This window comes from Lemur catta, chromosome 1, assembly GCF_020740605.2.
Source record: "Lemur catta isolate mLemCat1 chromosome 1, mLemCat1.pri, whole genome shotgun sequence".
Lineage (NCBI taxonomy): Eukaryota > Metazoa > Chordata > Mammalia > Primates > Lemuridae > Lemur > Lemur catta.
The window spans coordinates 240,359,649-240,374,716 of NC_059128.1; the positions used below are offsets into that span (position 1 = coordinate 240,359,649).

General features: G+C 41.6%; 2 protein-coding genes across 2 annotated transcripts in view; both read left to right on the forward strand.

The window, feature by feature from the left end:
* Nucleotides 1–23: 23 nt before the first annotated feature.
* Nucleotides 24–4,571, forward strand: RPL24 (ribosomal protein L24). The gene is made up of 6 exons (XM_045540378.1): nt 24–125; nt 249–324; nt 884–994; nt 3,195–3,331; nt 3,754–3,817; nt 4,447–4,571. Exons 1-6 carry the CDS (start codon nt 121–123, stop codon nt 4,525–4,527), a joined length of 474 nt encoding a protein of 157 aa, XP_045396334.1. The 5' UTR covers nt 24–120; the 3' UTR covers nt 4,528–4,571.
* Nucleotides 4,572–8,886: 4,315 nt separating this feature from the next.
* ZBTB11 (zinc finger and BTB domain containing 11) overlaps nt 8,887–15,068 on the forward strand; it is a 29,266-nt gene continuing 23,084 nt past the window's right edge. The window contains exon 1 of the mRNA XM_045540379.1: nt 8,887–9,505. Within this exon, the coding sequence (XP_045396335.1) occupies nt 9,196–9,505 (310 nt within the window). The 5' untranslated portion in view covers nt 8,887–9,195. The remainder of the gene's footprint in view (nt 9,506–15,068) is intronic.

Below are 15,068 nucleotides of genomic sequence, written 5' to 3' on the forward strand. Positions count from 1 at the left end.
GCTAAGCGCCCTCAGCGCAGGGAATTGGGGGAGGAGATTACTCCCACGATCTTATAAGGCCCCTTCCCATGATCCTCTCTTTCTCTTCGCCATCTTTCCTTTTTCTGCGGAGTTGCAGCGATGAAGTAAGCAGGATCTATGGATCTTAATCCGCTTCCATCCTGGGGCAAAGCTCCTCCTCGGTGTCCCGGGCATGGCTTCCTTTACTGTAGACGCCCCCCCTAATGGGCTTTGACTTTTTCTTGTAGGGTCGAGCTGTGCAGTTTCAGCGGGTACAAGATCTACCCCGGACACGGGAGACGCTACGCCAGAACAGACGGCAAGGTAAAGGGCCGCGTTGGCTTAACGCAGCTTTTTGTACTCCGAGGAGGGAAGGCCTGTCTAATTCGGTCTAGGTGGATTCATTTAAAACATCACCCTTGTTCTCTGACAAGCTTCGGGGACCCTGTGTGGAATGGTTGTTAGGATCAGAAACCTCTCGATGAATCTGCATTGAGTCTTGATCTTCTGTGAGCCCCGTCGGACAGGAGGAGGGGTTTGTGTAACTTTGACGCCCCGGTGTAAGACAAGTGACTGGAGTACCGAGGTATCTGTTTCATGGGCGCCAGCTTCTCTGGGAGTCCCACCTTGAGGGACGAGAGCAGGATGTCTCCCTGAATTTGACATACCACCCTCTCCTTGGCTACGAGCTTAAGTTTCCCTGCCCTCGAGAGAAGACCAAACGCAAAGACCCAGTTATCTGCCAGATATGTGACATGAGCCTTTTGTATTTGTGACTCTCAATTTTGTAAAATGAAAAGATGTTAATTTCCTAAGATTTCGAGCTCAGCGTTTTCTACTCTTTGTAGCTGAGTAGGTAGTTACTTTGAATTTGTCACGCCAGGTTTTCCAGTTTCTGAATGCAAAATGCGAGTCGGCGTTCCTTTCTAAGAGAAATCCTCGGCAGATAAACTGGACTGTACTTTACAGAAGGAAGCACAAAAAGGGACAGTCGGTAAGTGGAATATGTTTTGATGTTCTACGGCTAAGTAGTTTAAGCTCTGAGCGTTGGTTTTCTGCTGTGTAAAATTGTAATTAAACGGTACGGTATGCAGAAGTGTTCTTAAAACTGTAGCACACCAAACAGTAAAAAGCAAACGAAAATGTAGTGTCTGCTTATACACTTTGAGATAATAGCGGTGCCAAATTGAAATTTGGAAGTACCCCTTTGTACAAATCAGATTGAATTAAGCACATTTGTGTTAAGTAGGGCATTGTGAAATGGATTGCATTGTTTGGGTGGGTCAAAATTGAGTAGTTAATTTGGTTTTGATTATAATGTAGGACCACTGTAGTTCTACTATACTGGTATATTCCTAAGCTGAATTTTTTTGTGTGCTCCTTCTTTTAAGTGCCATTTTAGCTGGATGAGAGGATTTGTGAGAAAAGGTTCCAGTACCTTGGTAGGACTAGGACTAGTATTCAGGAGGCTTGGAATATTTAGGCTTCTGACTACTTAGTGAGCACTTCGTGGATGAAAGACTTCATTAGATAAAGTGGGAAATAAATGCCATAAGACATGAAATGTGTTGAAGTTCAGAGAAAGGAGAAATTCATTTAAAAGTGGTTTTGGCCACACCCATTGGGGTGTCTTATTTAAAACAGTAATTACCGGTGTTGGTGAGTAGGGGGAAATTGGAACATCTGGGCATTGCTGAACATAATAAAACAGTGCAGCTGCTGTGGAAAACTATTGATGTTTCCTCAAAAAGTTAAACATAAAAATTACATGGTGTAGATATTTATCTGAAAAAACTGAAAGCAGGCACTCGGATAATTTCCACCAATGTTCATAGCAGCATTACTCACAATGGCCAAAAGGTGAAAACAATCCAAATGTCCATGAGTGGATGGATAGATAACAAAATGTATCATGTACATGAAATGGGATTTTATTCAGCTTTAAAAAGCTAACAGCCAACCAACTTGAATGAAACTTGAAGACCTTATCCTAAGTGAAATAAGCCTGACGGTATGATAAATATTGTATGGTTCCACTTTCATAAGGTACATAGAATACGCATATTCACATAGACAGAAAGTAGAATAGAGGTTACAAAAGGCTATTGGGAAGGAGAAATTGGGGGCTTATCGTTTAATGGGTGCAGATTTTGGAATGATGAAAAAGTTCTAGAGATGGGTGGTGGTGGTGACTGAACAACATTGTGAATGAACTTAATGCCCCTGAATTAGACATCTAAAAAGGGGTTAAAGGGAGCAAATTAATATATTTTACCACAATAAGAAAACATTTAAAAATGGATCTGATACAAGAAAAATGGAACGGGTAAATACTGGCATTTTCTGCAGTAAGATTTATCCTTCAGAAAAGTTTAAAATGGGGGGTATGTTTTAACCACAAACTTACTTTAATTGTTCTTGGACTTAGAGATACACTTCAAGGTCTTCTTTTTCATAAGTACTATAGCATAGGTTTCCAATAGGGAATCTGCAGGAAATGTTTGAATTTTGCTTTGTCTTAACTCATGGACATTCCCTAAAGTTTGGTGGTTTTCCTGTCATAAATCATTCTCTTAGCTTGAATATTTCTCCCATTGACAGCCCTTTGAGTTAAAAATAGGTGAGTTGAGGCTTGATTATTTTTCTGTAAGTAAATTATTAAAAGGGTAAGCAGTCTTATTAAAATAAGTTTTAAGGCCAGGCAAGGGGGCTCATGCCTGTAATCCTAGCACACCCTGGGAGGCCAAGGCAGGAGGATTGCTTGAAGTCAGGAGTTCAAGACCAGCCTGAGCAAAAATGAGACCCCGTCTCTACTAAAAATAGAAAAAATTAGCCAGGCATGGTGGTGTGCGCCTGTAGTCCCAGCTACTTAGGAGGCTGAGCCAGAAGGATTGCTTGAACCTAGGAGTTTGAGATTGCTGTGAGGTAGGCTGATGCCAGGGCACTCTTGCCTGGGCAATAGAGTGAGACTCTGTCTCAAAATGGGAGGGGGGGGCAGTTTTACAGTACCATCCAGTTCATGAAATAACCAACCATTTTCTTTACAGTTCAGTATTTTGTCTTTTTAAGGTAGTAAAAAGAATGACCAGGATTTGTAATAGATGGCTTCAACAATCCCTAAGTGGAAAGCATGTTTTATTTCATGGAGGAGGGTTCATAAGTTTGCCCCCCACCCCAATTTTTTTGTTTCATAGGAGGAAATTCAAAAGAAACGAACTCGCCGTGCAGTGAAATTCCAGAGGGCCATCACTGGTGCATCTCTTGCTGATATAATGGCCAAGCGAAATCAGAAACCTGAAGTTAGAAAGGCTCAACGAGAACAAGCTATCAGGTGAGGCATACTGCTTTATGACCATTTCAGCTATTGGGATGGATTTTAGGTTATGTTTGAATTTATAGGTTCAGGAACCTAATCTGATGTTATTTTCATTTTGAAACTTGCATCTGTAGTAAGCAATTTGATTGTCGGTTATAAATGTTTAGTTTTAATAATACAACAGTTTATAATATCATTTAATTATGTTCAAATTCTGTATGAAGTTAAAGTCACTATATAATATGTAAGTTAAGCTTATTGGGGGGTTAATGAAACTTATTGTGACAAACCTCTTGGATTTAGCCTACAAATAAATAAATGGAGATGGGGATGGATGGAATATGATAGTTCTACTTGAGCAATACTCTCTAGCTCCTTGTTAATAAGCTATACCCTTAAGGAGTAAAGTGCTTTGCCTTGATTTTTTAACCCCACAGGGCTGCAAAGGAAGCAAAAAAGGCTAAGCAAGCATCTAAAAAGACTGCAATGGCTGCTGCTAAGGTAATTCTGAGATTTCTTGCATTTCTCAAATAATATAACAGGAAAATTTATTTTTAATCCAAATTGTGATAAATGAGAAAGTTTCATGGTTTTAAAAAATTTAGTGTAAGGCTGAAACTGTAACTGATTTCAGTTATAGGTCTCCAGAGAGGGCCTCTCCAGGAACCAGAGCATTTCTTAATGTTAGATAGGAATTGGGAAAGGGAGAAATAAAGGTAGTTTTTGCCTTTTAAACTTTATTTTGAAATAATTTTAGACTAGAAAGGTTTTCAGTAGCAGTACACAGAGTTTGCCCAGTTTTTCTCAGTTATTAGTTTAGATAACCATAGTAAAACTTTCAAAACCAGAAAATTAACATTTGTCCAATACTATTAATAAAATTCAGGAATCTCACGCTAAGTTGTATCGCCTTACTCCTTCAATCTATAACAGTATCTTAGTCTTTATCTTTCATTATAAAGATGGACTTCTAATATTTTAGGGGGTTTCACATGAAAAGATTGGTGTTGGGAATGTAGTTAAATTAAGAAAGATACATAAAGATCTAATAAGATACATGAATCTGGACATAAGAGAAGGGTAATAAACTTTTGGGGAGTGATGTCACATAACATGTCATCTTTTTACAGGCACCTACAAAGGCAGCACCTAAGCAAAAGATTGTAAAGCCTGTGAAGGTTTCTGCTCCCCGAGTTGGTGGAAAACGCTAAGTTGACAGATCAGGTTTTTAAATAAAGATCCAACTCTAACTCTAGGTTGTGCTGGATTTTTTTCTCTCATAAAATAGGCATGGTGGGGCTACATGGTCTTAGGTGACTTCATAGAGTTGAGAAAGTAAGAGGTAGGCCTTTATTAAAGTTCATTCTCAGGAATAATGCTCACTAAAGTAAGCCTCTTAGTACAAGAAATGTTAAGCAAAATGATGTAATAAATAAGATATATGTGGTTGAATGCTGGCTTTGCTTAGGTGAGGTGTATAGGCACATGACACAGACTGACTGCATGGTCAACTTTTTGGTTTAATGGCTACAAATACTAGGATGCTGCATAAATTTAATCCAAGTGATTAGTAAAAAAGATAAGCAGGCAGTCCCTGGGTTACAGACAACCTGGACAGCCTGACTTACGGTGTTCCATAATTAGCAACAGCCTCCCAAGGCTCCCCATAAGGATATTATTAATATCCTGAAATAATTAATCAGATTAGTGATTTGAGAACTGGTTTCTTCCACACATGTAAGCAAGCCCGCATGACATAAGTGGTTTCTTGGCGCAGCATCTTTATGTTTGTGGCTAGTCTCAGTTTATATGGTCACATAAGCCCAACATCAATTTGATTTTGTGAGTGTGTTTACCCTTTATGACCCTGCCTCCAAAGTGGAAGTCCACTGCAAGTCCAGATTGAGCCTGCAGTGAACGGTGATTACAATGGAAACAGAAGTAGAAATAATTAAGCCTTCAGCGTTTCAGATAAAGGCCAAATGACATTACTATCAGAACAATTATAAAGGATAAAGTGAGAACAATGGAACATGTCAAAGGCAGTGTTCCAGTGAAAGCATCAATTATTACTAAGCAAGGTAGTGGATTAATTACTGAAATGGAAAGGTTACTGATTTGGTTAGAAGATCAAAATAAGTATAACATTCCTATTAGCCTAGTGTTGATGGAACATTAGGTGAGTGTTAACCTTTAATATTTTTTTTGAAATTTCTATCAAAACTTTGAGTTTGTTTAAAAGAACACAAGTTTATATAACTTAGTACAGGGGTATTATTACTGTTATAGTATTACACTGTATCATTACCACATAGGAGCCATTATAGTAGTAGTATCATCATATGTGATGTTCATCAGGGATCCACGTTACATACAAATCCAACTTAAAGATGTACTCGGAGCCAGGTGCGGGGGTTCACGCTTGTAATCCCAGCACTTTTGGAGCCCGAGGCAGGAGGATTGCTTGAGCCTAGGAGTACAAGACCAGCCTGGGCCGGGTGCGGTGGCTCACGCCTGTAATCCTAGCACTCTCGGAGGCCGAGGCGGGTGGATCGCTTGAGGTCAGGAGTTCAAGACCAGCCTGAGCAAGAGCGAGACCCCGTCTCTACTAAAAAAATAGAAAAATTATATGGACAACTAAAATATATATAGAAAAAATTAGCCGGGCGTGATGGCATATGCCTGTAGTCCCAGCTACCCGGGAGGCTGAGGCAGTAGGATTGCTGAAGCCCAGGAGTTTGAGGTTGCTGTGAGCTAGGATGACGCCAGGGCACTCTAGCCTGGGCAACAAAGCGAGACTCTGTCTCAAAAAAAAGACCAGCCTGGACAACACTGGGAAACTCTGCCTTTTCTAGCCGGGTGTGGCAGTGCACATGTGCAGCCCCAGCAATTTAGGAAGCAGCAGCAGGATTGCTATTAAGCCCAGGAGTTTGAGGTTGCAGTGAGCTATGACACTGCTGCACTCTAGTCTGGGAGAGCGAGACCCTGTCTGAAAAAAATAAAAAAAACATCCTCAGGAACATATCTCATTTGCAACCTGGGAGCCACCTGTACTTTGCAGAAAGTAAATCTTTTAAATGATATTTGTAAATTACCCATTTCCATGATTTTTAATAGATTTTATTAATATATAGGGTTTGCCTTCTGTTCATTGGTGTCTCACCTACCATTAGCTGATAGCTGAGTTGAACATGCCCTTTAAAACTTGCTCCCAGAAAGTAAGCTTAAATGAAGAGCACTGCTTCTTGAATGAAGTATCCTTAACTAACTTCTGTGGGGTTTGACTGAGCCATGTTAGATTGCAAAAGTGCCTTGAGTATCCTGCTGATTGAAGAGCTGTATGTGTATAAGATGGGATAAGGAATATAGGATATTAGGATATAGAAGTAATCATTTATGTAAAGAATAGGCTTGTACAGAAAGTAGATTCTTGCAAGGATACAACAGTGAATAAGCCACAATCCTCTTCGGAAACATGCTTTTACACATAGGAATACTAAATGAAAGTATAGTCAACATTTCCTCCTCTCCCCATTCTATCCACAGTGATGCAGTTTTTCTTTCTAGTGCATGTTAAATTCAGGCACTGTTCAAAAGTACTGATAACAAAAGGAATCATTCTTTTTGGGGACCCAAAAATTGAAATATGTAAAAATTAATATAAGAAATGTGCAGGCTTTTGCTCAGGAGGGCAAAACCTAAGATTTTGCTTGAGGAAAAAATCTTTTTTTATTGCAATGACAATGTTTTATTTATGAAATTACAGGGAAAGTAAAATTTCACTGTGAACAAGGAAAGCTTAAAATAACCAATGAAAATATCCAACTTGGATGCAGAGCTATGAATGCTAATTTTTGGACATAATAAAAGTATTTTCTGGTTTAAATGTTGGCTTTTAATAAAGTGTAACTGCTGATTCTGATTCTCCTTGAGTCCTAGGTAGCCTGTGGCCCAGAAGGAACTAGAAATAAACACTAAGTCCCCGTTTTCATAGTATAGCAAGTTTTAACTTTGCTCAGGAATACAATCTGACCACCGAGGAAACATTTAATGAAAACATTTTTCCATTAGTCCCAAGAGGAATCCAGGCATTAGTGGGGTTCTCAGTGCTTTCACGCCTTGTGTTTTGGCAGAAACAATTGGGTGGAGAAATGTTTTTTCACTTAGCTTTTCTTAAGTGGTATTTGTCACTTCCACTCTTGCCAGTATACTCCTACCTGTATTGTTTGCTTTAAATTATACTTAAATCTACTCACTTGATGTTAAATTTAGTTTTAAAAGGAATCAATATGATAACAGAAACCAGCGGCGGGGCTGGCCCAACACGTTGACCAACTCCTTACAAGGTGGATTCAGGCTTCTCCTGTGAGTGCCCCACTCCACTGGCGGAGAGAGGCAACCACGCATTTTAATGCCTCCCTCTTCCAGCTATGATCGTAAAGTCTGCAAATTGATTGAGCCAAAGTAGATCCCAGGCCTGGTAGTTTTGTTTTTCCTCTGGGCCTTCGGAGTTCAAGTCCCTACACCTGGAATCTTTCAATGATTCCCTTGTGATTCTGGGCCCTCTGGGAATTAGTGTGTGCGCGCCCCAAAAACCATGGAGCCTGGATGCATCATTCTGTTTTTGAGTCTGCTGTATTCACCTGTTGTCTGCCCCTCACCTGCCTCCACAAGGGACAAAGAGCCTCATCCAGAGACTGCAGACAACCTGGTAGGGAACGGGAGCTTTGGCAGCAACCAGAGCCCTTGGGCGCGGAAGCCTGAAATTTTCCGGCTTCAGCAAAGCGGTATCAGTAGTGTCTGACCCCACTCGCCACAGAGTATGTTTGGTCTGGGACTCTTAAGGGCTGCAGATTCAGCCCAGGGAAGGGTCGCCCGGGTCGCTGCTCCAGACTGCCAGCTAAATATCTGAATTAGAAACTTTAGCGCACATTGGGAAATGCAATTCTAGTCGGCTTGGCCTCTTATGCTCTTAATATATTGGGTGTAAAATGGAAAACGCTTTCCCCTACGTTTATATAAAAATACATGCAAATGAAGCTTTAAGAAGATAGTGCTAGTTACTCCTTCCCACTCCTTTACAACACGATTGCCCTTTGTAGAAAATCGTCACTATACATGCTAATCATTCCAGAAAAATCCCGACTATTCCTTGGGTAGTTGGAGCTAGCAGATAAAAGTTTAGGAACTACAATAACTCCTATCATTGAACGACTTAAGATTTTATAATGCTAGTTAACTGGAACCTAAATTTCCATAGGGCTGTCTTTGGTGCTGGGTTCAAAGACTAACATTTTCACAGGAGCCTCAAAATCTGCTTATTTTGTGATGTCTGGCGTCTCAGAAGGCAGACGGGAAAACGGACTCCTTTACCCCTTCGGGTGTCTCCAATGACATCACAACTGCCCACCGGCTCCTCCTACACGTGGCTCCTTAGCGTGGGAAAGAAGGGAAAAATGAAAAGAGAAACTGCCAGGACTTAAGATGTCTGCCCAAAGACCCTCGATTTCCCAGGAAGGGGCTACCCGCTTCCAAAATGTCCGTCCGCATTCCTGACGTCACTCTATCGGCTCCATCAGGCCAAAAAACGAGTGCGCTCCAATCAGGGCCCAGTCCCCGCCCTTGACTTGCGTCACTTCCGGTGGTGCAGCAGCCATTTTGTCAGTCGCCACTGGATCCCGCGCGCTAGGGAAGTGCAGTTCCCCCTGGTAACCGACTCGTCCGTTCTGCCTTCGTGTTGCGAGCACAGTCTAAGCGCGCTCGCCAAAGGCGCAGCCGTTCCTCCCTACGGTGCTGCCGCTGCTGTGGCATCCGCCTGGAGGTGGTGCGCTCTTTTCCTCCTCTGCCAGTGACAGGTGCCCTCCGTGCCGCCGTCCGCGATGTCAAGCGAGGAGAGCTACCGGGCCATCTTGCGCTACCTGACAAACGAGAGCGAGCCGTACGCCCCGGGCACCGAGGGCAATGTCAAGCGTAAAATCCGCAAGGCTGCCGCTTGCTACGTAGTGCGCGAAGGGACTTTGTATTACCAGCGACGGCAGCGGCACCGCAAGACCTTCGCGGAGCTAGAGGTGGTGCTGCAGCCGGAGCGGCGCCGGGACCTCATCGAGGCGGCGCACCTGGGTCCGGGCGGCACTCACCACACCCGGCATCAGACCTGGCATGACTTATCCAAGACGTACTGGTGGCGAGGTACGACTTGGCCCGCGACGAGAGGGCGGGTCGGCGGCTTGTTGCCGGCGCAAGGCTTGCTGGCGGGGCCTGATTGCGCACTCAGGAATTCAAGGGTCCCGGACGCCCCTTGCCGGGCCAGCCAGCGCCGAGCAGCGCGGCGACTGCCAGGCGGAGCCGAGAGGGCGGGGGACGCGAAGGGAGCCGCACTTCCCACAGGAAGGAGGCCGGGGAGCTGGGGGCGGGCCCTGGCTCTGGGTGGGGCCAAGGGGGCTTCCCCGGGGGCCGGGCCAGCGGCGGGGAGGGGCGGACGCGCGAGCTGCGCCGGGCCCGCTTGCTTACGCTGCCGCTGAGCCTGGGACTGCGTTCCTCGGGAGGAAGCTTCTAGCAGGCGGCCGGGGAGGCGCGGCTTGTTTGCGCGGACGGTTTGGGGGAGGGACGGTTCGTTCGCCCGAAGCCCGGCTCCGGGCCCCCTGGTGCTGCGCTCGGGTTCTGAGGAGCCGGTTTGAGGTTCTCTGCATCCCCTCGCCCGTATCCCTCAAATTCTGCTACTTCGGCGTGGGGAATACAATTATGTGCAGAAGTAATATGGAGTGGTTGTGTGAACATTCGTCTTGAACCTCGTTTTTACACCAAGAATTAAATGTAAAGGATAAGTTACTCTTAATTCTGAATGTTGTAATATTCTTTCTCCTGATACAGTGAAAAGCGCTTTGGGAACTCTGAGGCGCTGTATATATCCAGAAGAAAGATGGTTTACCGTGCCATTTTTTGGTCAGGAAATATAGCTCTGAAGTTTCTTGGCTCCTTGGGAACTAGTTTAGGGAAGGGGAGCAAGTGCCTTTGGCTGCTTAACCGTCTGCTTAACTCGCCACAAAGTGGATGAATAGTCACACTGCTCGGTTTAGAATTAGCAGCTCACAGGCCCGCATAGGAAGAGGTTTTGTTAGGAATGATTCTGCCACACTCTGTATGGCTGCAGAGAAAATAATTCATGGGTCTTGGTTACTTAATCTGTGAATATAGAGAGTAGGCTACTGAACAGTTTCTAAAGTTCCTATTGGTTTCTAAACTTTGTCATCAAGCCTATTCATTTACGAACTGTTTAACAGTCCTTTTGTTCCTTGGGGAATTCTTTTGTGTTTGCAAAAGCAGTCCGGTTCTAGATTTTTCTTAAATGCTTTCTTTTAATTCATCTTCTGGTTTAAACCAATACCTGAATTAAATTCCTCTAAGGAGACACAACTATGAAGAGTAAAACATGGAGTAATAGCTGTATTTTGTTAGGATTGGTTTGATCTGATGCTGTTTTGTTGAACAAATGTCTCAGTTTTAATACTTTAGGACATGTTAAAGATAATTATTAACATAACTATAGGTAACATTGGTTTTTCTTTTTAGGTTTTTGTTTGTTTGCATAATTGCTTTAGTGGGAAATACAGACATTGGTTACCCTTTTGTATGCAGACATAGTTTTGAGCAACTACTTTGTTTTCATTTCATCTTCAGAAAACTTTGTGAGGTGGAAATATTTATATCTCTGTTTTACAGAAGGAAAAACTAAAAGCACCAGGAGATTAAATAATACAACAAAGGTCACAAGGCTCTCGTTTGGGATTTCACACTTTTCTTAACCATTGTTATATGGTGTTGTATGGGGTTTAGTATTCAGAATTTTCTTGCTGTAAATTATCTATGGATGATATCCAGTTTGGGGTGGTTTTTTTAAGCATGCAGAGCCTCAAAAGACAGAAAAACACTGAGATGATGTTTATGTTAACGTAATTTAAAAGTGAAAGATATTTGTAGTTATGCAGAAATTCAAAATCCTTAAACATCTAGAGCAGCTGTTGTTAAAGTAGAAGAACCCCTGGAAGAGGGAGGCCCTGAGATCCTTTCAGAGTATCCACAAGGTTAAAACTACTTTCATTATAAGGCTAAAGCATTATCTGTCTTTTCACTCTCATTCTCTGAATTTACGATGGGGTTATGTATATCGTTAAGTCAAAAATTTGTTTAATACACCTAATCTACATCCTAGTTTAGCCTAGCCTACTTTAAATGTGCTCAAAGCACTTACCGTGGCCTACAGTTGGGCCCATCTCATGCAAAACCTATTTTAGCGTAAAGTGGTGAATGTTGTATCTCATGTAATTTGTTGAATGCTATGCTGAAAAGAAAAACAGAATGATTGTATGGGTACTTGAAGTACAGCTTCTACTGAATAAGAATTGCTTTTATATCATCATAAAATGAAAATACTGTATATCAGACTATCGTAAGTCAGAACCATCACTACAGTACTTTTTTAGAAGCTACATGACATTTTATGTGACAATAGATGGAATGCAGAAGCATATACAGTTGGCCCTCCGTATTTGTGAGTTTCCCATATCGTGGATTCAACCAATCACAGATGTAAAATATAAAAAGGAATGCTTGTTTCTGTAATGAACATGAAAAGACTTTCTTTTCTTGTCATTATTCCCTAAATGATACAGTATAACAACTATTTATATAGCACTTACATGGTATTAGGTAAGTATAATACCGTATCTCCATTTTACAGTTGATCACAAAGAGGTTTAGAGAGGTGAGAGGTTCAGTGACTTGGCCATGGTCACAGTGCTAGTTAGTGAATCACTTTTCTGCATAAATAATTTCAACCTCTTGCAGTATTTCCCCACTCTTAAAATAGTAAAGTAACTGTATTTACACATCAGTATCTTTTGCATGGTTAATTTGAATCAGTCACAACTCTGGATGAACTAAGGAGGTCTAAATTTCTGAATCCCTAAAGCTATATTTAAAATGATCCCATCAAAACAGTTACACTTGACTTAAAAGATATAAACCGTGATAATAAGGTGATTTTTGAGACAGTTGATTATTGCACATTTGTATTATTTCTTCTGAAGTTTTTATTCATTTTTCATCTTTGTTCAAATGCTTTCTGTGTAGTTTCTCCAATACCATTTGAACTCGGCCAGTTAATACTTTAATCAAACCTCTGTTGTATCCAGAGTATACTTAATATGTAGAATCATAAAATGCACAGAAATACATCTAAAAAGACCAGATGCAGTGGCCTGCAATCCAAGCACTTTTGGGAGGCCAAGGTAGGAGGATCATTTGAGGTCTGAAGTTCAAGACCAGCCTGGGCAACATAGCTAGACCCTATTTCTACGAAAATAAAAATAAATATGCCAGATGTGGTGTACGCCTGTGGTCCTAGCTACCCAGGAGATTGGAGTGGGAGGATTACTTGAGTCCAGAAGTTCAAGGTTGCAACGGGTAGTGATTGCACCACTGCACTTCAGCCCGGGCAATAGAGTAAGACCCTTCCTCTTAAGAATAAATAAAGAAATACATCCAAGATTAACTAGGAAAAACTGATTCATTTTGTCCTTGTTTATTTTGGACATGGGAATTTCCATAGCAGTACTCCTTATTTTCTAAATATATTTCTCACTTAGAAATATACTTAAATAGGGGCCGGGCGCGGTGGCTCACGCCTGTAATCCTAGCCCTCTGGGAGGCCGAGGCGGGTGGATCATTTGAGTTCAGGAGTTCGAGACCAGCCTGAGCAAGAGTGAGACCCTGTCTCTACTAAAAATAGAAAGAAATTATCTGGACATCTAAAAATATATATAGAAAAAATTAGCCGGGCATGGTGGTGCATGCCTGTAGTCCCAGCTACTCGGGAGGCTGAGGCAGGAGGATTGCTTGAGCCCAGGAGTTTGAGGTTGCTGTGAGCTAGGCTGATGCCACGGCACTCTAGCCCAGGTAACAGAGTGAGACTCTGTCTCAAAAAAAAAAAAAAAAAAAGAAATATACTTAAATAGGCCAGGCGCAATGGCTTACCTGTGTAATAAATACTAGCACTCTGGGAAGCCGAGACAGGAGGATCGCTTGAGGTCAGGAGTTTGAGACCAGCCTGAGCAAGAGCGAGACGCCATCTCTACAAAAAAAAAGAAAAATTAGCTGGGCTTGGTGGTGTACACCTGTAGTCCCAACTCTTGGGGAGGCTAAGGCAGGAGGATAGCTTTGAGTCCAGGCGTTTGAGGTTGTAGTGAGCTATAATGACACCACTGCACTCTAGCGCTATACACACACACACACACACACACATATACATACACAAATATATATTTGTTTACATATTTCATTTCCCTCTCACATACTCATTTATTCTGTTTTGATAAAATATACAAACACAATTTACCATTTCAGGTGTACATTTCAGTGGCATTAAGTACATTGTTGGGCAACCATCACCATTATTCATCTCCAGAAATTTATCATCCTATTTATTCTTAACTGTATATAAAATATATATCTATTCTGCCTTTTTTATTGATTTGTTTAAACCTGCTACTGTACCTCATACAGAAATAGGTTTGTTATTGACTTTAATATTTTCAGACACTAGAATATAACTTCTGTTGGTCTCTAAAGTAGGCACATGTAAATGCTTTACTTATATAAGTTTTATTTAACCCTGACCCATTATTGAATCCTTCCAAAATAAGTCTTCTGTGAACCAATAAATTTGGCAAATGCCTAGGTTAAACAGATTCTTTATGGTAGAAGTCAGAGTTTCTCATATGATAATGCCAATTGTATATACCTAAAATTTAATTTTTTTAATTTATTATTTCAATGTATACCTGTATAATAAGTGTAGGACATAAACAATTTAGGAATTTTGCTTGAGTACTTTCTGAAGATTGAGAGTATAAGGAACTTGGTGTAATCTGACATATTAGAACTCTTTGCAGGAATAATATACCTCTGTATCATTTTAGCTAATAATAAACTTTTTCATTTGTATTTATTTGGAGGCAGTGGGGGGACAAGTTTCTGCCACAAGGATGAGCAAACATGTTCCTGTGTATCTTAGCATACAGAAAATCACATGGGTTCTGGAAGCCTAGCTCTGCCATTTTACTAGATTTGACTTTGGACAAGTTACATGCCTCTTAGGGTTCAGTTCTCCTATAGAATGGGAATTAATTGTTCTTGTCTTACAAGGGTGATAGCAGGTGTGTATGTATATAAAGCCTTCCTCCCCTTCCCCCTTACTCCTACCCCAGCATGCTGAGCTAGAAGTTAAAATCCAAAGTAGGCTTTTGTGAGTGGCCTGTGTACAATCAACTTTTGTTAGATTATATATGCTGTTACTTCACACAACCCTAAAATTTCATAACTTTCAAAACCAAAAGATATTTTACTATTTTATTTTATTTTATTTGTCAGGATCTCACTGTGTCACCCAGGATGGAGTGCAGTGGCCTGATTATAGTTCATTGCAACCTCTAATGCCCGGGCTCAGGCAATCCTCCTGTCTGCCTCAGCTTCCCAGGTAGTTGGGACTACAGGCATGCACCACCATACCCAGCTAATTTTTAAATATTTTTTAGAGACGCAGTCTTGCTATATTGCCAGGCTGTTCTTCAAGTGCTGGCCTCAAGTGACCTTTCCACCTTGGCCTCTGAAAGTGCTGGGATTATAGATGTGAGCCACCGTACCTGGCCAAACTCTGATTATTATAAGTTTTGGTAATAGTCCTGTTCTAGGCTAC

Excerpts from the sequence above, each read along its gene's own strand:
- RPL24 (XM_045540378.1), top strand. Across the intron at positions 3,332-3,753 it reads CAACGAGAACAAGCTATCAG|GGCTGCAAAGGAAGCAAAAA; the intron begins GTGAGGCATACT and ends TTAACCCCACAG. Across the intron at positions 3,818-4,446 it reads CTGCAATGGCTGCTGCTAAG|GCACCTACAAAGGCAGCACC; the intron begins GTAATTCTGAGA and ends ATCTTTTTACAG.